This window comes from Amphibalanus amphitrite, unplaced genomic scaffold (genome assembly GCF_019059575.1).
Source record: "Amphibalanus amphitrite isolate SeventyFive unplaced genomic scaffold, NRLGWU_Aamphi_draft 000281F_arrow, whole genome shotgun sequence".
NCBI lineage: Eukaryota > Metazoa > Arthropoda > Thecostraca > Balanomorpha > Balanidae > Amphibalanus > Amphibalanus amphitrite.
Window position 1 is genome coordinate 212,223 of NW_024881776.1, and position 25,829 is coordinate 238,051.

Consider the following 25,829-nt stretch of genomic DNA (forward strand, 5'->3'; position numbering starts at 1 on the left):
AACTGCCCCCCCCCCCCAAAAAAAAGAAAGAAAACGAAACCGATCATCCGTGAAAAGAATTATTGAGCTCGAACCAAGGTGCCGAATCGATTTATAGGTATGCAGGATGACTAACAATGCCACTTTTTGACTTCTTGTGTCAAATAAATTCCATCATCTGGATAGCACGTCAACATTCTATTTGACATTTTGCAACAAACGTATACTATTTGGCGCGACTAGCCTAATAAATGTTCTGAAATTAAAACCTTTTCTTCGCAATTAACTTGGACCACGTCATCCCAGCTTATGCACGACAAAAATAAAATAATGCTTCAGGATCACTGGCCTGAATTCCAATGCTTAAAGTTTACTCAAAACCGGTGTGGCTGAGGCACTCTTCGCTACATCTCGTGACGGCCACCATTGTGTTGCAATTTTTCGGTAAGCTATAAGTTAATAAGGAAAGGATTGGTGAGTGGGTTGAAAACAGCCCTCACCCTCCACCCCCCCCCCCCTCCTTCTTCTGGAAACATAAGTAACCGAAAGATCTGGCGATGGTTTATCCACCTCTGCCGCCGCGCTGCGAGGCCTCGATTCGTTCGGTATGTGGCTTCCTGAGCGGTCCTTCCCGGAGGCAAGGTGAAAGGTCATGGCCTGTATCAGAAATTCATACGTTGCTGAATATGTTTTATAGTTCTTCCAAGGCCTTGGACACGGTTTTATTATATCGGATAAGCATTGCACTTTCTTGTCAATCAATACATTTAAAGAAAGCTTGATCATAATCTTATACTGCGGCAATTGTAGTTCTGCTTACGGTTGCCTCTTTATGATACGGGCCACCACCACCTCCACTACGCTGGAGCTCTGGCGTTCTACCCCTCCCCGCTACGGACCGGCCCTCGGGCTAGGTGTGTTAGTACTGAGCGCAAACCTGTAGTAGTCACGTGACTCTCATTCACGTAGCGTGAACGGAAGCTATAGGCGATACCAAGGACGGGCTCTGGGGAGGCAACCGGCGCGGAAAAATAGCACGATTGTAGTTTTGGAAGAATATCTGTTGCGGTAAGAGGAATTATACAAAACATACGTCCTAGGAGCAAACATGTGTTAATAATTCCTCCGTACTTTGCGCTACATTTCCTTTCTCCAATGGCCAGCACTTAGCAAATAATAGCGCAATTCTAAATTGGTAATATATGTGTACAGTAGCAACTGCGGGTCCCTGTACCTGGTAGGTAAGGAAAGCGTCTTTACCATTTAAGTTTCCTATACTAAGTTTCCTATACTAGCCCATTCCACTAACCAGGAGATCACCTGTCCTAACCGTATTCACACTCACCAGGAATAGAACCTTGGTCTGTCCCTCGTGCTGGCTGATGTTTCTGACCATCTTCATGACCAGCGGGTCCTGGTGCTGGAAGGCACGTGCCACCAGCAGCGGCAGACCGTCCCCCTCGCAGACCAGCTCGGCGTTGCGCTTGTTGGCCGTCAGGTTGATACACAGCGCCATCAGCTCCAGACCTGGCGGGAGGGGCAGAGGCGTAACGAAAGATCCGCTTAACAAAAATACAAGCCTGATATATCAAACAACTTAGAACCTGGCATCCTGACCGTGGAAAAGTTTCTTTATTGTCTCATAAGAGGTATTCAGTGAATCATGGAATATCACCCATTAGCAGGAGACTGAACCCGATGATTGATCATTGCACTTAAAAATAAAAAAAATAAAAATTAAGATATTCGACTTGAAAATCAAAACCAGCGTCTCAATAATGAAGAAAAAACATATAGTTTTATCATATTGTGGGATTGTTATACGCACCGACTTTGGGTTCTGGCCACTCCAGAACCAGTTTCATACAGATGGGGATACAGTCGGTGTAGGCGAACATGGACTTGACCTTGTCGTCCATGGAGAGGTGGTAGAGCACGGCTATGGCGGCCGAACGCTGCCGAGGCGACGCTGCAGAAGAAGAAAAACACAGCGATGTTAGGCGAGGTCACAGATAACAAGGGTGGCGAAGAATCGTCGCTGAGGGGACAAGGCGGGGTTGATGCGATTACGTAATATATAGCTAGGTGCCTAGGTGGAATGCTCTTCGAAGTGTTATACATCGGTAGCACATCAGCTGCACTTCGTTACCTTTAGATTAGGTTAGTTTCATCAAACTATAACGCATTCGATCATTCATTCGATGTCCTGAAACAACACAGCAAAATCCATCGCCATCCTCTCACGCATCAGCTCCCTGTAAAACTAAACCAACTCCCACCCCTTTCCTTCCCCACCAGTGAACTACCTTCCTCCGCCCCTCCCCACCGGTGCACTACCTCCCTCCCGCTCCCTTTCCCCTCACCCTCTACACTCACGTATCAGGTTGACCAGCTTGGGCAGGAGTCCGACGTTGACCATCTGGGCGCGGTGTTTGGCGTCAAACGACAGGTTGAGCAGCAGCCGGATCGTCACGTTCAGCAGGTCGGCGTTATCGTGAGGCACCAGAGGGGAGAGACGCTCACACACGGACAGATCCAGCTGTGAGGGGAGGACGGCAGGTCACTCACGACTGAGAGGAAGCATGGTATGTTGGTTATAAATGAACACTATACTACTCGGAGAGGATAACGGAAATATTACACTGCCATTTGGAACAGACTAGCCAGTATAAGAGTTATGTTTGCTATTAACACGCGCACTGCAGGGGGGGGGGGTTGTTTTCAACCCCCCCCCCTGTGGTTTTTCGCAAATCGCGAGAAAACGGCGGCGCGTAGCGCCGCCAAATTTTGCATACCTGTTCTCCCAACTTTTGCACACCTTGAGTAAAAATTTTGACCCCAGGTGACCTATGGTCAGGTCACCAGGTCAGGTCAAGTGACCCTACCTCGAAACGTAAATTTCGCAGTTTGCAATCCCACCAAGCCCACAGTTGTTGAGATATGATCTTGAAACCCACAGGAAATAGTAAAGTCATCACGAGCTACAACTTGTATATCTCGGAATTTTTATATCGATGACCTAAGGTCAGGTCATTTTTGCGACCGGCCCATTATAAGTCAATGGGAGAAATTTCAACTTACTCTGAATGCCATCCTATGACTTCAATACGCTCAGGATCATAGTATTACAGGTCCCTGTTGGTGATTTCACCGAAACATATCACTTATGACCTTTGGAAGGTGATCTCCAGGTCATCTTAGGTCACCTGAGGTCACCAGCGGTTTTTCTTCAATAACTTGAGATTGAATAGAGATAGAGACTCCGTTCGACGTTTATCGTGTTTTTCTCGTCAATGCGGATCGAATGATATGCAACATGACCTATTTCGGTCAGGTCATGACCTTGACCTGAGGTCAATTTTTCAACTTGACCTTTCGAGGTCATATCATATATCATTCGATGCGCCTTGACGAGCTAAGAACGATGGCGTTCGAATCGATCCTCTGTCTTGTGTGCAAGACAAGTTATTCAAGAAAAACTACCGCGAAATTCCTGTTGTGAAAATCGTAACATTTTGTCTTCGGTGACCTCTGGTGACCTCGTTTTTCACCTGACCCAAAAATGATCTTGGTATTTCTTGTAGATCTCATCTCAACCTATCCAACGCCGTTTACCGCTTGTCGCTACGTTGCGCCGTTTTCGAGATCTCAGGGGGGGTTGTTTTCAACCCCCCCCCCCCTGCAGTTCGTGTTCGGCTCAGACCCGCTGCAGTGCGCGTGTTAAGTTACACGTTTTAGAATATGTAAAACCAGCGCAGGCAGGCTTCTGGCGCAAGCGAACAAATCATTGCACAAGATGAAGATAGTCAATGCACCTCTACATCAATCCGCTTTAGAGATAATCCTAAATCTATCCAGCACTCTCGGGCGCCTAAACACCCTCACGCAACTGACAAAGGTGTGCAAACAGCACCCTTAACCATTCCACAACCCTACATCCTCTCCTGAACCAGCGGTGCCAGTAGCCACCGCATATACCCACCATGTCATCCTTGTTCTCCACGTAAACGGACAGCTTCTTGAGGAATGTGACGACCAGCAGGAGGAGGTCGGCGCTGTCCCGGTCCAGACACCGGCACAGCAGGGGCACCACGCCGCGACGGCGCATCTTCTCCTCCGTCTTCACGTCTTCGGCCAGGTTCAGGAGGAGGTACAGACACACTGAAATGGAAAGAATGCAAGGCATCAGTAAACAGGAACATTCAAGCGCATAAATAGCTGCACTGACACAAACGTCCTTGTAACAGATATTGTTGTGTATAATCGTTCAACTAACAGAACTATTTTACATTATTTCAAATGTAAATATTCACGTTGCCGGGCTAAACAAAGCAGCAATGACATTCTGTTAAAGCCGTGTTGTATTCTCCCTAATACACAAATGCCCATCGAATCTACAACAGGCACGGTACCCATCATCACGTAAGTCTCTCTGCCCACTCCCTTCCCTCCCCGTAAATCTCACCTCTGAGCAGCTGGTTTTGTTTCTTCACCAGCCTGACCAGTGTAACCCGCGCCTGCTGAAACTCAGCCTCTGAGGCGGCCCGTTTCCTGCGGGCCAGGTCCTCCCTCCACTGGGCGTAGCGCTTCAGCTCGTGGTCGACGATGTCCATACATAGCGAGCCCATCTGTGCGCACGATGACAAAAAATAAGATAAAATGCATCTTAAACCTGGCTAGGTGTTTGTGTACACATACATGACACGTGCAATGTCCGTGGAAATGTAGAAAACAATGCAGATTGTAGGAATAAAAAGGAAGTGTGTTTCGAAAGCTAAGATAATACTCTAAAAGGCATGACCATTCACAAATATCAGAGCTAATGTCATAAAAATAAATCCCAAAGTCGGTCTACTTTATGTTTTGCAGTATATCGGCAAATTTCACATTTCAAAATTATGGTCATAACAAGTAAATATAAAAACAGAAATGACTTATCAACCCCAGACGTGCTATTTTTAGTCCAAGGGTAACTCAGCCACTAAGCTACTTCACTACCTAGTACCTACCCCAACTCAGTACCTAACCCACAAGAACTCTTTTCCCCTGACGTGCCATCGTACCTTCTGCTTGACGATGATGCCGTGGAACTGTGAGAACGTGGACATGCAGAAGAAGATGTAGACGATGCTGGTGGCCAGCGCCGTGGACTTTTTCCACTCCTCTCGCAGAGTCCGCGACAGGGCGCCAATCATGGCTTCTGTCCGACAGACGGGCATTATCAAACAAAGTATAAGGGGCAGCGTGAAACGATAGGCCCGAGCAGTGAGTAGGGTGGAGTGGACAATGTACAAGGAACAAGACTATTGCCTAATTTATATGAGGTTTCACTACATTATGCCTAATACGACGGCCTATTTCAGCTATCACTCAAACCATCTACGTCTTTATATAAACTACACCACAGAACAATAAGACCAATTCTGGTGACAACCAATTCTGGTGACACCAGTATTTACTAGAGCTAGTACGCCGGCTCCGGCGATAGCTTTTACTAGCATCACGCCTAAATGCTGTCTCACGAATTATGTCTGACATTGTTTCACTTGTTTGGACCAATTTGTCTTCATTATTTTCTATCACCGTATCTGTTCAGTTATCAGTCTTTGCTCCACTACAACAATCTCCCAGTCCACCTCAGCCTTTGTCTTACCGTTATTAACCAGCTCGTCGAGGTTGTCGGGGTTCCTGGCCAGCTGGAGGAGCAGCTGGGCGCCCCGCTCCTTCTCGGAGAGCTCCTCATAGAGCAGCTCCACATAGCTATCCACGTCGGTCAGCTGCGCCAGCTCGGCCGGCTCCGGCGACGAGGCGGCAGAGTCGGGACGCGACGGACCTGCGCAGGAGAGAGAGAGAGAGAGAGAGAGAGAGAGAGAGAGAGAGAGAGAGGGTGGGAGAGAGAGAGAGAGAGAGATGGAGAGAGAGAGAGAGAGAGAGAGAGAGAGAGAGAGAGAGAGAGAGAGAGAGAGAGAGAGAGAGAGAGAGAGAGAGAGAGAGAGAGAGAGAGAGAGAGAGAGAGAGAGAGAGAGAGATGGAGAGAGAGAGAGAGAGGGGCAGGTAGGGCACGTGGTTAGGGACACGTGAGGCCATTCGACCTTTCTGCGGTGAGGCTGTAACATGCATACGCCCCTACATAACAACTGGTGTAGTTCGATATTTTTCTCGGGTTAACCCTCGCATGTGTGCGGCGTTTGCCAGCTTCTAATGTGTAGGGGGGGGGGGTCGGTTGGACCCCCCCCCTTGCCGTTTGGCCCCTGATCGAGCTAGAGCTTCGCGGAAAAAACGAGCGTGTTGCCCGTGACGAGAGGAAGCCGATGATACCCAACTTTCAGGTCCTAGGTCATTGGTTGACCTTCCAGGTCAGGTCAATGACCCAAAGTCGGGAAAATCGGGACCTATTAGAAAGTCGTAAAGTGTGGCTGCTAAGGGGTTTTTCGGGGTGCTGATCACGAATATCGTGTTAGTTTTGATCACAGATGATGTCTTTAAGCATTTAGACCAGGTCGGGTCAGGTCAGGTCAGGTCAACCAGTAGGGGTTGTGACGGGTATTCGTAGTACGTGTCAACCGCCTCTGACAGCTTCGTAACATGTTACGAAGGCACAAAACTACTTCGTAAATGTTCAAATGGTTGCTAAATTCGAATTCAGCTCCAAAAACTAGCCTAGAAACATGTAAAACACGAAAAAGTGAACCGAGGTCACCCGAGGTCACCAAAGGTCAATGACCTGACCTGACCTTCAGGTGACCTTGACACCCACCCTAATGCATGGGAGCAACATCAAATCACATGTTTGAACGTTTGAAACCACGAAAAGCTTGCAAACGCGCGGCTAATGCGAGCCGACATACGCGGAATCGCGATTCCGGCCAAACATGGTCTCGGAAAAGAGGTCACAGGTCAAAGGTCATTTGGGTCAGGGTCATGAAATTTTCAGGGTAGGTGTAAAATTGATCAATGCGAGGGTACTGAATGTTTCGTCGCGATCGGCCGCTTTTTACGCGAGTTATTCGCGAAAAACCATGGGGGGGTCCATCCGACCCCCCCCCCCCTACACATGCGAGGGTTAAAAAGGACCTAATAGAACGACAATGTCTCCTTCACTGACTGAACTAAAACTCCCCCTCACTGACCCTGTGTGTAAAGACTCTGTCTCCCCTCCAGTCTCCACTGACCCCGCCTGGTTGTATCTCCTTTCCGCATGGTTGTATCCCCTCCCTTTCGACCCGGTATGACTCTGTATCCCCTAGAGTCTCCTGACTGACCCCGTATAACTTTATCCCCTCAGCTCGACCATGTATGAGCCCTTTTTTCCCTAGTGAACCAACCTGAGTAGTAAAGTATTCTTGGTATGAGCTGTCTCCCCTCCCCTGACTGCATGACTCTGCTCTCCTCACCAAATATGCTGTCAAGAAAACTGTCTTCCCTACTCCGACTGACATGCTGCTCTCTCTCCTCCACTAACCCGGCGCGGCGCTCTGCTGCCTCGTCTCGCCGCCCCGCGGCGGTCGCCGGTGCTGCAGGTAGAAGATGGCCTGCTCCAGCTCCGGCTGACGTGACGGCGGGATCAGCTGACAGCGAGCCATCACCTCACGCGCCAGCTGCGCCACGTTCGTCTCAGCACTCAGAGATGTCAAGCGGATGATCTTCTGACATTCCTGGAGGGATGGAAAGGGCAGCATTCAAAGTTTTTTTTAAATAACTTTTAATGATCATTATTCAACAGCAGTAGGTATGCTAAAAACTGATACAGGAACAAAGCAACAGCCAATCCCAGTCAAGTTTGTATGTCAAGAGCACCTGCTAGGTACCAACCCTAGCCAAATGCTCTGGCTCAGCCTGCAGGACAAACACAAACCTTTTTATCCCCAAGCATGGGATCTCCAAGCTCTCCGAGGATGGTGGCCTCCAGCTCATAGTTGACTAGCAGAGCCTTCTCGGTAGGATGGACATCAATGCTGCCAGTCTTGACACGCTTCTTCAAATACTTGGCATCTTCTGACTGCATTTTAGGAGAGCAGTGCGGTGCCTGGAAAATGTGAGAATTGGAAATGTTATTCAGCCTCAGACAGTAAAAGTTCATGTTTCCGAGTTCCGACGACATGTCCGGCGTAAGGGGCAGATGGCGCCAAAAATTCCGGGCAATGTCCGGCGTAACTCCGTGCCTCGAACTTTTGACGCACGGACGAGCCAAGAAACCTCGGTGCAAGCAGAAGATTTAAGAAATTCCGGTGCAAGACAATGAGACCTAACCCTAGCTTACTTCACTCACTACAATCTACATTCGAATCAAGTACCCACCTACACGAAAGCAACGAAATTTGTCACGCGTAAACCTGAACCGATGAGTACCGACACCCTCAGATAATTGGGACTATAGGGTGCGATCTAGACTGGTTGATCTTCGGGTTCCTAGCCAGAGAAGTTGTGTCTGGAGTGAACCCTACCCGAGCAAGGGGGGCTTTTGGGCGCCCGGACTACAGTGGTCATCGGCGAAAGAGGTGACTGACATTGTGAACTGTCTTTCAGGGGGGTTCCGCAGGGCTCGAGTAGACTGATCAAATTATTAGGAGGGTCCTGATGAACATGTCATGTAATAACTATAGCATGGATTACGTTTGGGACTTAGGATGTAGTTTGTTTGCAGAGGTAGCTGAAGAGAAACACTAAAGTTTTACATGCAGTAGATCATGATGATGAAAGTTCAGTGCTACCAATGATTGTCAATTGTCCGGTGCTGGTGTTATGTCAAGCGACATTCCCGATATTGATGTGACTTAGAATTAAATACCACAACACAGCTGCACTGCTGTTCAAAAATGACACTGCAGAAGGACTGGGTAAGGGAGGACGAGCTAACCCAGGGCACTGGTCACTGGATGTGCCCAGTGTAGCATGCACATGTGGGAGGCAGGCAGCTGGCAGCAAAGCTGGCTGGCTGTGCCATGGGCCAGCAGCTGATACCATTGGTGGTGTCTAGGCCAGCCTCCAAGATGACATCTTAAAAAGCAGCACCTGAGACACCCAGATGTCTTTTATCTATGTGGGTACCATATCCACACACTGACTGCATTGGCATGTCATCTATTGAGAAAAACTTATGATGAAAAAACATTTTTGATCAACTTGCTTTTAACCTAGTCTTTTTCTTATTATCATCAAACTTCTTAGTGTTTGGTTCAAGAATGTGTATGTGATTACATGGTAAAAACATAAAAATGCTAAAATTTGATACAAATGAAATAAGCCTCAGCCCTCAAGGCTCAAGGTTCAGTGCAAACTGCAAATTGCACCAAAATTTCAGTACAAGTCCCTTGCACTCAATTTTGACACATGAAATTATCTGTGGTATCAGCAAAAAAAAACATTTATTTTTCCAGCCTCAGATTATCAGATTCACAGACATGTGCATTTCCTCATTTAAATTATTGCCTACCATCATTGGCCATTAAAAAAAAAAAAAAACACTTAAGATCACATCATTGTCACACAAGCATTGACACATTCATAGAAAATATTGTTTACAAGTTTTTATCTATTGCTAACAGTCTTATAACGTGCAAAATAGGCATGCACAGAGCACAGTATGCACATAACAGACTGAGCCATGTGTGGGGCAGGTATAGGTATAACCTTGTTTTGACATGACAGCAGTGCTGGAAATGAGGCCGCTTTCTGGTCCCAGCGTTTTATACTCCGGGTGGGTTAGTCCCGTCCAGCGTTAAGCCTTTTGGGACCCAATCAGGGTCTCGGTTGTTTTCAACGTTCGCTCCAGTTGAGATGCAAAGTTAATAGTTGCACGAAGCTTATTTAGGGCCAGCCAAACCAGCCCAGTCTGCAGTTACTGTTAAATGTATGCATATAGATGAGAGAAAAAGTTTTGTAGAATCATTTAATTTCAAAGTTGTATATTCAGAGGCCCCAAATAAACTTCGTGACTATCAACTTTGCATCTCGATTGGGCAGAGCGGCGAAAACAGCCACGGCTCTGAGAGGGTCCCGAAAGGCTAAGCGCTAGACAAGGTTTAAGGTTAACCCAACCGGAGAATAAAACACTGGGACCAGAAGGCTGCCTCATTTCCAGCACTGCATGACAGCACTACAAGTTGAACTACAAAAACAATTGCAGCCTATGAGCTGAGCATACCCATGTATACAATTTGTTAATGCTAATGCGATATTTGTTTTTCGCACCGATTCCAAATCTGCCCTTCAGGCTCTAGAAAGAACTGATAACGTCACCCACTACTGCATCCAAAATATCCACAAAATGCTACTAGAAGTTAGAACTAGACGAAAGTCAGCATATAACTTTTCTTTGGGTGCCAAGTCATTGCAAAAGGTTGTGAGGTTGTAAACTGAGTAGAGATGCCATCTATGACGCAGATGCGACATTTACAGCACCGAGGAAAAGGTGCTTATGTCAAAGATTACCTCGTTATGCTAACGAATTGACAAATCGGTTAAGCTCAAAAGGGGCAATAAGTAATCATCAATGTTTAATTATCGAAAAAGTTCTTTGAATTTACCTTTGGCAGGTCACACACCCCGCCCCTAGCGGTGTGGTTTTGTTTGTTTACATCGCTTCTTTCCCAAATCAGCTGATAGATCACTCGGTGTAATTTTTACTCCACGTCAGAAATCACGATCACTTGAAAAACAATATTTTTAGATGCCTATGCGAATAATAGCCTTCTACGCTGCACAAATATATATATTTTCTTTTTAAGATAACTCATTCCTTTTGAGTGGAAGGGCTCACAAAGACTAGGAAAGAGTCTCGCAAAGTAGAGCTTGTTGGGCTGGTCGCAGGACCAGCCTGGTCCTGCCCTCTACGTCCGATCGCATAATTCCTGGTTTAGGTAATAGGTCTGGCAGCATATTGAATCCGAAGTTTGACGTTCGTAAGTAAATACATACGCACATAGCTGCATACGGCCGGTCCCCTCACTGACTTCGACTGGTTAGCTGAGACCCTTGCCTGGGCTCAGGATAGGCTCCAGTTATAACAGAGGCAAACGAAAGAAAGCCAGATAGCGAAGCGTGTAGCAGTTGAATCAACTGACAAACACTTTACGGGCGACCGGGCTGAGCTTCTCCGAACAGTTCACTAAAACGCATGAAATTGTGTTAAAGGGACCCTCCCACCTTAACATTAGATTTGAGTTGAGATAGCCAAAATGGGGTCCCTGGCTCACAATTACCGGTTTCGGCACTCACAACATCGAGAAATGCCTTAAATCGGAAATATTGAATTTCAAAATTGCAGCATTTTGATTCAGAGGGGCTAATGCTTAGGAATACCCCTCTGAATGTGTGACGTCAGCGCAAATATCTAACGATTTTTAAATGTTTGACTAAAACGTTTTGTAGCACGCGGTGGTATATGCTATTAGTGCGCGCAACATCTGCCGCAAACGCCGCACTTCTAAAATAAAGTCGCTAGAAACAGTGGAGATCCCAAAAAGTAAACAAAAGTAAAAGTCTAATATCTTGAAAACCGGTGAATATTTTTCGGTGAAATTTGGTAGATATTCGTTTTCGCTCTTTCTGAACCGAGCGACATCACTTTCATGCCAATTCATAAACTTTTTTGAAGGTGGGAGGGTCCCTTTAAGTGTAGGTAAAGGTATCATGTGTCTTGTAACTGCGTAACAGTTGTATCTGACTTTGGTTTCTCCTCATTTGCAGGTTCGCCAGCCATTGAATGAGTGCTAATTGAGCTGGGCGGCTATTTGTTTGTTTCTTTGTTGCGCATTGAGCGACTGGAAGGAGTGACTGTGGAGACAGCACACTGTTGTCACTCGAGGTACCTGGAAAGAGTACGTTTCTATTTTTCTCTAGTCATTTCCGTTGTATCGTTCGTCGCGATTTTGGCTTCTTGTTTTTCAAGCTTGCTCTTCGGTACGGGAAGCTCTGATGCACGCATCGCGTCTTCTTCTTCTTTGCTCCTCTGGATGGGAATCCCGGGTGCGCACATTCCTTCCTCCTCTTCAAACTTCAGTAGAGCCCCTTGCTTCGCCTTCAGGATCTCACGCTCAGTATCCAGCTCCAGTTCCTGCATCTTCCACTGCAGCTCTTGTTTCTGACGCTCCATTTGCAGTCGCTTCTTTGCGGCAGCTGCTCTGGCTTCTAGCTCCGCTCTTCTCTGGGCGTCTTCAAGTCGCAGAAGGCTGATCTTCGATCGGACAGAACACCTTGATGATGCGACTGATGGCTGAACTTCTTGTGTTTTGTGAGTAGGCTCCAGTTTCTTTTCCATCTCGGCCTTCATTGTGTTGAGTTCAGGCATCACATCTTGGTGTCTTGACAGGTGTTGCTGCAAATCAACTTCAGAGAGAAGACCTTGCAGCTCACTGGAAGTCTGGACCAGATCGATATATGTTCTCTTCCACTGGATGTATGCTTCTTTGAGCGTCTCATTCTCCTCTTCACCTGCCACTTCCAGCCTCTTGATGATATCGACACCCTTCTTCAACTCCTTCAGATCCTTCTGGTACTTCTTTTGCTTGATGTCGATCTGGGACTGTCTCCCTTCTTCAGTCAGCGTTACTTGTCTTCCACGTTGTGAGGTGAGACCTGGAAGTCCACGCGCTTCACTGATGCTGTCTCCCTCCATGTTCGGTTCCTTGTTGGTTGACTCGTTAAAGGAAGACTGCCACCTTCAAAAAGTTTTCTCAGGTCGGCCTATGATTTATTCCCTGGACAAAACAAAATTTTAGAATTCACCTGACAAAGTATCATCACGTAAATCGCGAAAAAAAATGTCGATTATCATACAATTATCAATCGGTTAATGTCTAGCGACAATGTTTACACATCACTAGACTTCAAGGTCATAAGATTATTACATTTTATTTGAAAAAGTAAGGTATTTTATGATTTACTAATATATGATTTCATAAGAAATTGGCCATGTTAAATTTATTTTGCATTTAAGTTCGTAAAACATTTAAAAATCATGGCTCATTTGGAATGGGTCTGGCCCATGTTAAACCCCATTTCCCACACTTTTTTGGAAAAAATGAACTACTGAATATATAAGTTTAACTTTTATTTTGACACTCCAAAATTCTTCTCTGATCTCGAAACAATCAAAGTTTTGACATATATTTACCAAAAGATAAGAAAATTAATGTTTCAAAGTTATCGATAAACAGTAGAGATGTCGGTTTTCTTGGACTAAAAAAATGGCATCAAACTGAACTTTGGTCTCCGATTTCTCGCAAACGGGTTCGAATTTCGGAAAACCGACTTCAGTCTGGGACATAGGTGGCTCAGCTCTAGTGAAAACCGTTTTGTGGAAAAAAGGTGGCAGTCTACCTTTAATGGGGGACAGCTACAGCTCTAACTACTGAGGTAATTGAGGAAAAAATAATAATGAGAAGCATAATTCTGACTCTGCGGGTCGTGGTTAGTTTGTTAGTAGTATGGTCACTGACGGAAGGAAGAGTTTTTACTGATGCGGCCTCCGCCACCACCGTCAATCAAACTCAAACTACTGGATGCATTGGGATAGGGCACATGTATTGGGACCCAGTAATGTGGGGTAATGACAGAGAACCTTGGGTTGGTAACACCACAGTCACCGTAAAAACCTGTCAATCACACACATGAGAAAATGGGTTAAAATAATGCTCTCTCAGCAATAAAGCGCACACATTCACACTCACATACACACTTCGCGTTAAATGTGACACATGAAAATGTGGCGAACGTTCAGTCGAAACTTTGGTAAACGCATGATAAATAATCGAAACCAGTACGCTTGTACTTTGTAACAGAATGATAGCGCGAAAAAATTATTAACACATGGTGAAGCCAAAATCGCGACGAACGATACAACGGAAATGACTAGAGAAAAATAGAAACGTACTCTTTCCAGGTACCTCGAGTGACAACAGTGTGCTGTCTCCACAGTCACTCCTTCCAGTCGCTCAATGCGCAACAAAGAAACAAACAAATAGCCGCCCAGCTCAATTAGCACTCATTCAATGGCTGGCGAACCTGCAAATGAGGAGAAGAGAAACCAAAGTCAGATACAACTGTTACGCAGTTACATGTCTGCCTATGGCCTTTGAGCATCTGTTCCGACTCAGCCAACAATTGGTCTCTGTGAGGTGTCTTTGGAAGGTCTCAATCAGTCTGACTCTGATCGGTGGGTGACTGCGAGCAATGGGCAGTCTGAGCCTTCGACTCTGAGTCTTCGACTGTGGGAAACCTGCATCTGGAGAATTCATTGTAGAAATGTAGACAGTCTATGTAAGTCTCCTAGTCTCTGTAGTGTCTGGGGTGACTCATGACTGTGAGTGGTGGCAGTCTCTGATTGCGGCTTACTCTGGGCAGTGTCCGCAGTCGCTCAGCGACCTAACTGCGGTCACGGAGCGTCTGGCTCGCCGTCTCTCAATATTGCCCGCGGCGGACCCAGCAACTTTGATCGGCGGCCGACAAATATATCGGCCCCGGGCCGCCTCCGTCAGACGGATTGGCCGGCCGACAATGTGCGCCCATAACTCGCCGCCGTTTAATAACTGGCCGAGACAGTTTTACTCAGGCTTGTCACGCACAAGACCCTTTGCAGTCGTCTACAGAATAATTTATCATCGGAGCTGCTTCTGAAATGCGGCCTCTCTTGATAACGTGTGGCCGCAATGAGGCTGCTTTATTTACCACAGTGACGGGACTTGTGAATGGTTTCTACAGTGCAATAACGGCGCTTTCTTTGGGGAGCTGCAATTTAGTTTATTTTACTTGTGCTGCAATCCATATATTTAGTTGGCTTTATAGTCCAGCTGGTAGAGAACCCGTTCCTCCTAGCCGGGAGTCTGGGCTTGAAGACGTTCTGAACATCAAATACATTCCTGGCATGCAACATTGAGGGGAAATTAGTGGCTAATGAGAGCTAATGTCACTGTGATGCCAACTAACAGATGCACGATCATTTTAGATTTTCAGCCGATGGGCGACATTTCTTCAAGTGAAATTACTTCATATCGTGTTTATAGACCACAAATATAAATTAGGCACCGATGATCGATCGATAAAACATATCTTCATTTCGAAATTAACAGGATTTCTAAAGCGTTTCAATAAGTTTTGGTGCAAGTAAAACTAAAGGCTGAAAACAATGCATGGTGCCATTGCATGAGTGAAAAGTGATAAGCTATCAATCAGATTCGGGTGGGCTATACCTATTGATTCATCTCCATCTGCTATAGAGGTCAAGTCACGGTCACGGACGTCCAGCCCGGCACCACGTGCCCACAGCCAGGTCCCAGCCGCCGGGCACCGCCGCCGGCCCTTCCGAGCCCCGTATTGCCTCATCAGTCCTGTCGGGCCCTCGATAGGAGTACTTTGCGACGCCTCACCGCTCATGATAGCTACCCATTGGCGGTAACTGCCCTGAAAAGCCGACCTGAGGCGAATCTTATAAAGGAATGAGGTAAAACTACGGATAAAAGACCATTTCATAAGGCCTGAGTACAAAAGTTTGCTATGTTTTTATCTATAGGGTGAAGTCGTATAAGAGTACGCACTTAGTGGATTTCTTGCTCTCATTTGTTTAATATTTGAAGGAAAGAAATCGTAAATAGGGAATATTAAAGTTCATTGAATTAGCCATCAACCCATGGGGCAACGATCCTTCAGCGTAAATGGAAGTGGTCTAAAACTGACATTTTCTGAACCGTTGCACTTGCGTACTCTTACCATATGGGGTGTGTAAGAGTACGCACGCCAGGCGGGTGGAGTACGCAAGCATATGAACACACACCTATGCAGCTTGCACTGACCAAATGCTTAACTTCAAACTCAGAAGGCATTTAAGTTAATTCTAGTATCCAAAAAGAAAAACATAAAATAAATCTTTCAAGTCTATAAATCAGGAAATAATCATGTCGTGTGTTTCTTAAAAAAATGCACAATCAAAAAGGAGAATAACTCGTATTTGGAAGAATTTCGGGTACGCATCTGCATCACAGTGCTCCATTGATGATATACCTACAAAACAAATGTCATTGAGCGATAGATTAATAATTCTATATTTCTGTATATTCGATTTAAGGTATAATTCTGCGTACTCTTACCCTCCTGAACAGTGCGTCCTCTTACCGTACATGCAATTCGCGCACAAAACAACCCCGAAACGTTGTGCAAAACTTCGCAAACAGAATATTGCACTGTACAGTATTTCCCCAGATAACCTCACAAGTTTCCCACAACAATCACGGAAATGTACCTTATCTCAACTGCCAAGTATCAAAATTATTGTACCATGTCATAATAATATCATAACGCTCGAAAATAATATTCATCGCCTTAAACTCCACAGCGTCGCCGCTCAACGCCCACGTTCCGTTGGTGACATGCACGCACTGGCGGCTTCATGTCACTTCATGAACTCGACAAACCCGCGTTGCTAAGCAACCGAAACAGCTGATGCGTACTCTTATCGCCCGCGTACTCTTACCCGCCCTTACCCTACTTCATAGATTACGAATTAAAACTATACTTCGATGGCTTTTGCACCTAAAATTCGTCGGGAATGAGCAAGCAGCGCTGTATTTAAAGCTATTCAGTGTGATGACGTTGCCCCATCGGCGCCGACGGCGGGCCGTTGTCGGCAGTACCGACCGCTATCTGCGGCCCTGCCGGGGATGGCAGTGGGCTCGTTACCTGGGCAGTGAGGCGGTCAGAGACGTCGTTACGGCACTCTGACCGGTCTCCCCGGGTCAGCAGGTCACGGCAGGGGCACCTTTGAGGTCACCGGGTCACCGTTGGTGCAGGGTTAGCGCTAAAGAAACCGTGCTGCCACTGCTAGTGATGTCCAGAAGACAGTGGCTGGAAATGTCATCAAAAAGCCAATCCATGTTGCAAACACATTCGCCTACATGTCAACCGAATAATAAATGTTGCAACATTTCCGTAATTGCCATTTGTATGCACCGGAATGCGGAGTATATAGGAGTCGAAGTCGGTCGCAGTCGAGAGTTCTGCCCGGAGTCGGAGTTGGAGTCAACAAGACCTTATCGACTCCGACTCCGGAGTCGGAGATAACACTGCATGGCTGAATGTCATGCCCTGTACCTTTTGCTTGACAATAGCCGTTTTCACGACGGCCATCTGGTACACATTTGGTGCGCATCTGGTACAGATTAGGTGCAGATTTGGTCAAATCAGGTTCAGTGTGTCTCTTAGCAGCTATCGGCTAGGGTTGCACTAATTGCTTATTTGCCTGCTTTGTCATATTATCAGAGAGCATCATCGATTAAAACACTGAAATAAATTCATAACGGCCGTTTTCACGACGGAATAGCAGGCATCTATTTAATCCCCATTTGATCCTTTGGTTCCTCAGGAATTTTAGTAGTTCTTTTTAGTAGGTTCCCCAGCTTTCGAATGAATGGTGCGTTAGTTTGCTATTTTTCTATTAAATATCACATCGATTTACTTTATCTAAGGATTTATCACTAATATCAACATAAAGCGTAAGCACAATTATAAAATTATGAAATTATTAGATACTAGTACAATAGTTAAAAAAAGATACTGAGTTGCCAGGCTACAAAGAATATATTCATTTATGGCGCACGACAGACATTTAGAAAGCAGCGCCCTGTTTTATTGCACGCTGCTAGCCGCTTCCATTGGGTTTTGCAGGCCGACGTCATTGGTCGTTACACGTATGATGTCACGCGACTTGTGGCCTGTCACGGCTCTTTAACCCGGCAGGCGGTGGGCCTACCAGCCACCTTCCGCGCGGTGAGGGGGGGGGGCACTTTTTTGCCCCCCCCCCCCGTATCTCCAAAACTACTGGACGGATCCGGAAAATTCAAACGGCGTTCGATAGCCCTGTCAAATTTGTCGAAGGAAACCAAATTTCATTGACCTCGGGGTCACCGATGACGTCACAGGTCAGGTCAAAGATAAAATGTTTCACCGTTCACGGGGCTTCTAGGGAAAGCGCTATAACACCGAGTAAAACGCATTTTGTCGAAAATCAGCGATAAGGCGTCAGTTGTCTAGTACATATGTTGCTATTAGAGGTCACTGGTCATACCAGGTCAGGTCACAGGTCAGGTCACCAAAGGTCACCAAGGGTCACCACATGAGCCCAACTTTACTAAGGTTATGCGATGCATGTTTTATGGCCAGTTTTTCATTTCCAACTCAATGTTGTTGGTTATAAGACCATCAAGTACGGTTTAGGTCACTTTCTGGTGGAGGTCAGGTCAAGGTCAGGTCAAAAAGGTCAAATTTCAAAGTTGATATTTTTCCATAAAATGGGTATCGATTCGATGCAGCTCGTCACGGGGAGTCTAATGGTGGTCTTTGTTTTGCGCTACGAGGTCTAGAATTGCTAAAAATTGAGTTTGAAAATTTGACGTCATAAATGTTGAACAGTTTTTTCGCTATAACTTGGCCAAAAAAAGAGGTATCGATCTCAAATTTGGTATGTAGATAGAAGGCGGTAGGGGCTATCACATATATTCCGGTTTTTTCGAAATTCAAAAAACTTTTTGGATTTTTAGGCTATTATATTCAAAAAATCTATTTTTTGATTTTTGGGGGTCAAAATCCAAAAAATTCGAAAAACCGAAATAGCAGTTTTGTAGCCCTTTTAATTCCACACCTTTTATGTCAGAAACATTTTTCTGTATCTCTAAAGCTGTAGGCCTGACTGCTCTTCCCGCGAAACCTTTTTTGGGTCGAAAATGGCAAAAATTACGTCACTCTGACGTCAATAGCGGCCAACCTATCATAGCCTTTGGAAAAATTTTTGGTCACCATGTGCGCTAGCTGCTCCCGGGAGGGTACTGAAAGTTTGGTGACGATCGGCGCAGCGGTTCTCGAGATATATCGAAAAAACTAAAGGGGGGCAAAAAAATGCCCCCCCCCACCGCCTGGAAGGTTAATGATCTCCACTAAATGAATGCAACAATGGCCTTTTAAGTTGATCTCTGTGGCCATATGTCTATGGAGCGACCAATATGAAAGTTGGGTGAATTTACCGGGGTTACATGACTATGAGCAAGCAAATGTGTATCAGGAATGGATTTAGGTGGAGAATTGCGCTGAACCATGAGTGCTCGAACGCTCCCAATTCCACGCCGGTTTGGCTTTGGAGCCGAGACAGACGATGCGGGTCAAGGTCACCGCTGGGGTAACGGTGGATTGGCTGCGCCCGAGCACCCGTAACGCGGCACAATTCTCCATCTATGGATTTTCCTATTCGCTCAGCATTGTGATAGGCGTTCGTAATAGCATTTACTCTGCTCATGTACCTATCCCCGGTTAATTAAAAGAAGTTTTTGTGGGGCAATATCACGGCTTTAGGTACTCGGTGGCCGCCCCTATTCACGACTTTCAAAGAATGCTCCGATAACTAAACACCGCACAGACCTACTGCATTAGTGAATCTGACAGAAGGTCTGTGGAATTACATCCCCCCTCACCACACCCCTAAAAACTCATCCAGTGTCCAAAACCACTTTTATCGACTCGCCAAAAAAAAAACACACACACACACATACACACACAAAACATGGGGCATGTCAGCTCTCAGTTCATTTATCATTGTCTTTACCATGGTTCAATTGCATTGCGCGATTTAAAGCACGTGAGTGCCTATATAGTATATATGTAGAAAATAATATCTACAGCAAAACATCCAAAATTACAAAAGTAGGTTCATCAAGGAAGCCCATTTTTACTTGCGTTGTGTTCCCAACCATGCGATTCCAACGCGGGCTATTCGCAACGTCAAGGCACGTTAACAACTGACAAGCCGCCACCGCTGCCACTTATTCATAGATGGTTGATATCGCAGCTTGGGCGTCAGCAGCGCGGCCCACAACGCGTCGGCGCCAGCGCACGCAGCTGTTGGCACTCGGCAGCCGGTGTTGCGACTTAACGGCCGGCCGGCCCCATGAAGGAGAAGCTCTTGGTGAAGCTTTGTGATCGCCTCATAGCCGCCTTGGATGTCATCTTTCTTGGCAGATCCATCCGTTCAGATGGTACGGTGCAGTCTGGATAAAGGACGAAGTCCAACGCCGCTAACCCCGCGACCGCCACCCCACAACGTGGCCGCAGACCGAACGGGCGTGAGGGCCGTAAGGGCCACCCCGCCATCCGGTAGGTGGCTGAGCAGCCGGGCGCAGCGGCGCCTGGGCGGCGGCCGCGCTGAGATGAAGTCCCAAACCGCCATGTCGCCATCACCGCCATCACCATTGCTGCAGCTGTTCCCAACCGCCTCAATCGCCGCCGTTTTGCCAGCAGTCGCGCCGCGGAATGGCAGAAGCTCCAGAGTAGCCTCCAGCGCCCCTCTCCGCACGTGTGCAGGTGCACTGCGGCCGCCGGGTCCGACGTCCAGGCAGAACATGATATTTCCATGCTGCTCCGACGGTGGGCTGGTCTTGTTTGGGCGTTCCTCCACTGTGACGTCGGTCACGCCTGCCCCGGCCAGGGCGCAGAGGCCGACGTGTCACCATCCGGTTGCAGTCCTCAGTCGGGTCGCAACGTGTACCTCTTCCGCAGCGTGGAGCGCGCTCCCGCTGGGCAGCGATACAGCCAAAAGTAGCATAGCATGCGGGCGGCCAGCGCTGCGCCGGACAGCGGACCCATGCCGGGGGTATGCCGGTCTCGGCCATTAGCGGGGTCGTCGGGGCCGAGGCTGTACATACAGCTGGTGACCGCGTGAGCCGCCAATCGAAGCTCACGGCTTATAAGCTCGACGCGGGCATCACACGCCGTCCCGATGGGAGCTCCACGACGCCGCCGCGAACTCCAGCGCGGCTCGCAGCGCGAAGACCAGTACGGACGGCCGGGGCAAACGGCGTGCGGGAGTCGCAGGCGACGTTCTGCGGACAGAAAGGGTTGGGCATAAGCTGGTCGGCAGGACACTCTTGAGCCGAGCCTTTGATGTAATTACAGATGATCCAGAAGCATGCACAAAAATTCATGACACACTATTCTCATTTATGAATTTGCTACATATGATATGATATACCAGCTCATGATCAGTGACGTATTCTGGGCAATATGTTCTAAAGTGAAGTAACTGAAGCTACAGCTTAAAAGCTTAAAAAACAGCTTAAAAAAACACACACACACACATTCGATAGCTTATGAGAATAACATGCCTTGTGTGCTTAATGCAGGAAAATATTTTTTTCACTTTTTTAGAAACAGCAAGAGTTGTCAACAAGCCATGTCAACTATCTAAACAATTTTTATGGAAACTGCTCTAGCTAGCTTAAAGTTCCACAACGTTTCCTGAGCACCGTACCCAAACTCAGTTCATGTTACAAGAAAAAACAGTAATAATGCCTCCTAATTTTGAATGAAATATAGGTATGAGTAATTTGATTTGGAAAGCAACAAATTTCCGCACATCATTTTAGCAAAATTACTATTTTCTTCAGCCATCAGGTTACACAAAACTATAGTAAACTTTATGATCTAGTTTACACAAAACCAAAGCCCCGATTTTAACAAATGTAGATAAAATTTAAACAATTTTAAAAAATGTATCGTGGAGAAAATGAAAAGTGTAGATTTGTAAAGCCGGGATATTTCGATTTCACGGATTGGGCACTTAAAGAAATATCTTCACCTTTCTTTGAGCCACCAGCCTTCACCCAAGTTTTACACGAATGTAGTGAAGCAGACAATATGGCAACTCAAAATTGTGATGGTTTGAGATAATTATGACGGTAAAAGAAAAAGCAACACAAGGTTCCTTACCCTCGTTTTTTCACATGGGTTCAGATGAGGCTTCAACTGTTGCCGACCTGAGGAGCTATAGGGACTTGAGCTTTCCAAAACTCAATTTCTAAGGGCACTGAGCAGTGTTTGGCTTTCACACGAATGCGATAGTAAGTTATATGAAGTTGACAAAGCAAGCAAAGCAAAGCATGATGCCCCGTGCGTCCGCCCGCGACCACGCCCTGCGTCCGACTCCCGACCGCCGCGTGACCCGAGGCGCCCGGCGGTCACGTGACCTACCGGCCGGGACTGCAAACGGCCATCACCACCATTCTTGTATGACGTCATATCCTACTGTGGTGCTGATTGGTCGGAATCAGATACCTGAAGGTAATTATCTGCCGTAGTTATTTTTGTTTCATTGTTTTGCGTGTTTTCTTATATGAAATGTAATTAAAAAATTTGTCATATTTTAATCACCATTAAAACATAACTGAATAGGTATAAAAGAGAACTCGATATATACTTTCCTTGTTTTTAAGAATTCCGGAATTAGATACCCGAGGGAGCAAAGAGGGAGCAAGTTGCCACGCTGATTTAATACCTCATAGTCGAAAGGTGGGCTACTAGAACTAAAAATTGCTGTGTTTGTAAATAAATAAGTGATTTGAGGGCAAAAAATGCCCGGATTTAAACTTCTAAAATTATTTTGAACATAAAATATTTCAGTTTGAGGGATGTTAAGGCCTCTAGGGGTAGGTACTTTTTAGGTATCAAATAAGTTCCTCTGCGAAAATTCCGTCGTGAAAACGGCCAACATGAAGATATTTGCTGTAAAAGAAATTAGGTGCAGATTTGGTCAAATCAGGTGCATTCGCCGGATAGCCCGTCGTGAAAACGGCTAATATTACGCTCGTTGACCTTTCAAAAACAGATTTTGTCGAAGCCTAGGCCATACCGTTGCTTTGAACTATAGAGTTTTCGTTGAAAAAAGCAGAAGAAAACGGCTGTAAAAGAACTTGTTTTTATTTCTGCAAGCTATAAAGAAGGTATACAATGGAACATTTTCATCCTTTGAACACGCAAAGGGTCGTTTCAGTTGAGATAAAAAGATCTCCGAGATAAGCTTGACTTTCATTACATGGACTTGAATAGCAATGTCCAGAGTCGGAGCTGGACTCGGAGTCACAGTCAGAGTCCATTTTGAAGTCGAATTCGGAGTCGGTGTCAACAAAAAATCCATCGACTCCGCAGCCCTGGGTATGCATTCCTATTTAATATCTATTTTGGGTTTGTTATTGTTCTTCTTATTTGTTTTTGCATAGCTCCGCCTCCTGTTGTCGGTACTTTCGGGCTATACGGAAAAGTAATAATGACAATCGATATTGGCTACTCTCGTCCTGCACGCTTAGAATCTCCACGTACATCGCTTTAGCAATGTTTTGCTAAGCTTTGGTCAGCACCATTGTCAAGATCATTCGACAGTCCCGCTAATCTCATTCGCGAATACATTCGCGATATGTATGTCCGTCAAATAAGCGACGTCACTTTTAAGCACGTTTAGCGAAAGTTCATCCGAGTATTCTGAAAGACCAAATTGCTCAAGAAAGCCGGCGATCGCGCTCGAAATGTTACTGGTGAATAGAGCTTACTTATTCTTTCCGGTGAACTTTTCTAAAGTCATCTAGCTGTTTACGGCAAGATGTCTTCTTTGATAATTCAGTCGCATTTATTGTCAGGGTTACTTCAGCGAATCGTGCAGCGCACAGTACAATGGAGGCCAATTATGATGTTTTATAAGATGCTATTCTATCTCTCAGCATGAACGGAGATACTGATGACAGCAACACTAAAAACTAGTATACTGGACGTTACTGTACCGTGAATCGATAACCAGTCTGTCAGTTACACGATATCATACGACTGCGTTACCTACGGTTCGCTTCAAATCACAAACAAGTTGTCTTGTGCTTTGATGTGCCTCAGCCGGATGGCATACGCACTCAATCTGTTAGGCAGAGGCTGAGTAACTAGCAGGGAGTATAGGAGCAGTCGGGAGCCAGTAGGGCTAACTGAGTGCCCGTCGTCCCACGGGGTCAATAAGACCTTAGTCTGAGCACCGAAAGTGCCGTTAAGGCACAATAATCACCTATCGCGTCCGCTGAGAAAACATGTGAGCCCGTTTGACAGAACCAAAGAACACACATCAAACGCCACTAATCATCTATTCATCCTCGCATAAATGCGAACAATGAAAAAGGTACTGTATCAACTATCAGATCATGTTGAGGTCACGCAATGGTGAGGAAAAAATGTGTCAGAATGATAACAAATATGTAGGTACTTGCTGATATAGACCATCCTCGAATTGATAGTGAATGTCCTCTACTGCCTATATTTTTCCAATATAGGTATGCGACCTTGTACACAAATAAAATATGGATTGAGAAATGGCATATTCTGAAATGTGATGATGGTCACATTTCAGTCGAAGAGGTCACAGGTCACAGGTCATTTGGATACGGGTCATGACATTTGCAATATAATAATATGATGAAAGAAAGCACACAACGGTTTCGTTTCGACGCATTTTACACAAGTTCTTCTCGAAAGAGCGAATAGGGGGGGGGGGGGGGCATTCGACACCCCTATATAACTGCAGGGTTTAACTATAAAAATATAAAAAAATATTTATTTATCAGATGGCCCCGTACTGTGGTACCACTGGTTACTTTTTGCCACGAGCAGCACACTCGTTTTCCACGAAGCTCAATAACTCGAACAGGAGCCGGACGGCTGGGATTTTACTCACCCTGCCCTGCCCCCCCCCCCCAACATATACGATAGCAACGAGAAAACGGCAACATGGGCGGGTTTTAAGCTTGAGAAGAATTTCTTAAACGGTTTAATTAGTTCTAAGCATCTTTTCTTATTACGGATGCCAGCAAATAACGAAAGTCACACCGGCGGTTACCCGCACTCTAACCAACACAACACGAGGCTGCGCTTGTCCGCGGCGAGCGAACGCGGCACAAGAGCGCTGAGGTGGGGGGGGGGGGGGGGAGGGCGCTGAGCAAACAGGCGCCTACGAGCAACGGCCCGAGACGAGAGGGTTATCAGGCCGGCCGCGGCGGCGGGCGCGGCAGAACGAGTGCTGTCGGCGGGCGGTCTAGGCGGCGGGTGGGGGACGGCGTGGTACACGGGCCGCCGTCGGCGTCGCACATGACCGTTGCTCTGTCAGCGGCGGAGTGACGTTGACGTGTGACAGGCCTGCGGCTAGAGCGCTGTCATGACGAAGGTTCTATCGGCGGCGGCATGACAGCCGGGGTGGCTGGGTAGATGATAGGAGTGCTTGTGGTAACGGCGGGATGGTGGTATGTGACAGAGGGGGTGGGCCGGGCGATTGCCGTGGTAGGTGTGCCCGGTGCCGTTGGCGGCGCGGCGGCGCGGCAGCGGTTAAGACGTACGGGGTGGTCCGGGCGGCGGCCGGGATGGGTAGAACTGGAGTGTCAGCATGGCGGCGGTATGTGGGAGACGTGTCGGTCCGGGCGCTTGGGCTAGCCATGATCGTGAACGGTCGGAAGCAGCGTGATAGCAGTACCTACATATATGGCGGACGGACACTCAGTGCGTTAGACATGACAGAAGTGTCAGCGGCGGCGTGGCAGTGGTTCGTGACAGGCGGACAGCCTGTGCGGCGGGGATGATAGATGATTGTCCGCAGCGGCGTGACAGTGCCAGGTGTCGGCAGCGGCGTGACGGCAGCGGCGTGGTAGCGGTATGTGACGGATAGGCAGCTCGTGCGATGAACCTGACAGGTCGGCCGGTGGTGGTGGCTTGACAGCAGCATATGACAGACGCGGTGGCCGTGTAACGGGCATGACCGGCAGCAGCGTGACGGCTCGTGACGTAGCGGTGTAGGTGGCAACAAAGGCGCGATGCGCAGGCGCGCAGCCCCCTGTGCTGAAGATACATTGCCTAACGCAGCGCAAAGGTCCGGCGCCACCTGGGATCGAACCGGGACACCCTGGCGATAGTCCTAACGGCACACAAACGGATCCGTCACGCTAACCACCACACAACTATGGACGCAGCGTTCTGCGACAGATGAGCGCAAAACAACGAGCGCTGGTAAGGAGGGCGGCGCT

General features: G+C 46.9%; 1 protein-coding gene across 4 annotated transcripts in view; it reads right to left on the reverse strand.

Annotated features, from left to right (window-relative positions):
• Nucleotides 1-13,983, reverse strand: part of LOC122387322 (kinesin-associated protein 3-like) — a 30,457-nt gene extending 16,474 nt beyond the window's left edge. The window contains exons 1-10 of one of the 4 annotated variants that reach the window (XM_043377431.1): nt 13,866-13,983; nt 7,835-8,005; nt 7,442-7,634; nt 5,633-5,812; nt 5,043-5,179; nt 4,445-4,607; nt 3,962-4,140; nt 2,356-2,518; nt 1,808-1,948; nt 1,325-1,506 (exon numbers count right to left, since the gene is read on the reverse strand). In XM_043377431.1, the coding sequence (XP_043233366.1) occupies nt 1,325-1,506; nt 1,808-1,948; nt 2,356-2,518; nt 3,962-4,140; nt 4,445-4,607; nt 5,043-5,179; nt 5,633-5,812; nt 7,442-7,634; nt 7,835-7,984 (1,488 nt within the window). In that variant the 5' untranslated portion in view covers nt 7,985-8,005; nt 13,866-13,983. Of the gene's footprint in view, nt 1-1,324; nt 1,507-1,807; nt 1,949-2,355; nt 2,519-3,961; nt 4,141-4,444; nt 4,608-5,042; nt 5,180-5,632; nt 5,813-7,441; nt 7,635-7,834; nt 8,006-10,123; nt 10,334-10,505; nt 10,602-13,865 lie in introns of those variants that run through there. The other 3 variants (XM_043377428.1, XM_043377429.1, XM_043377430.1) reach the window with 3 other exon arrangements.
• Between the last annotated feature and the right edge of the window lie 11,846 nt (nt 13,984-25,829).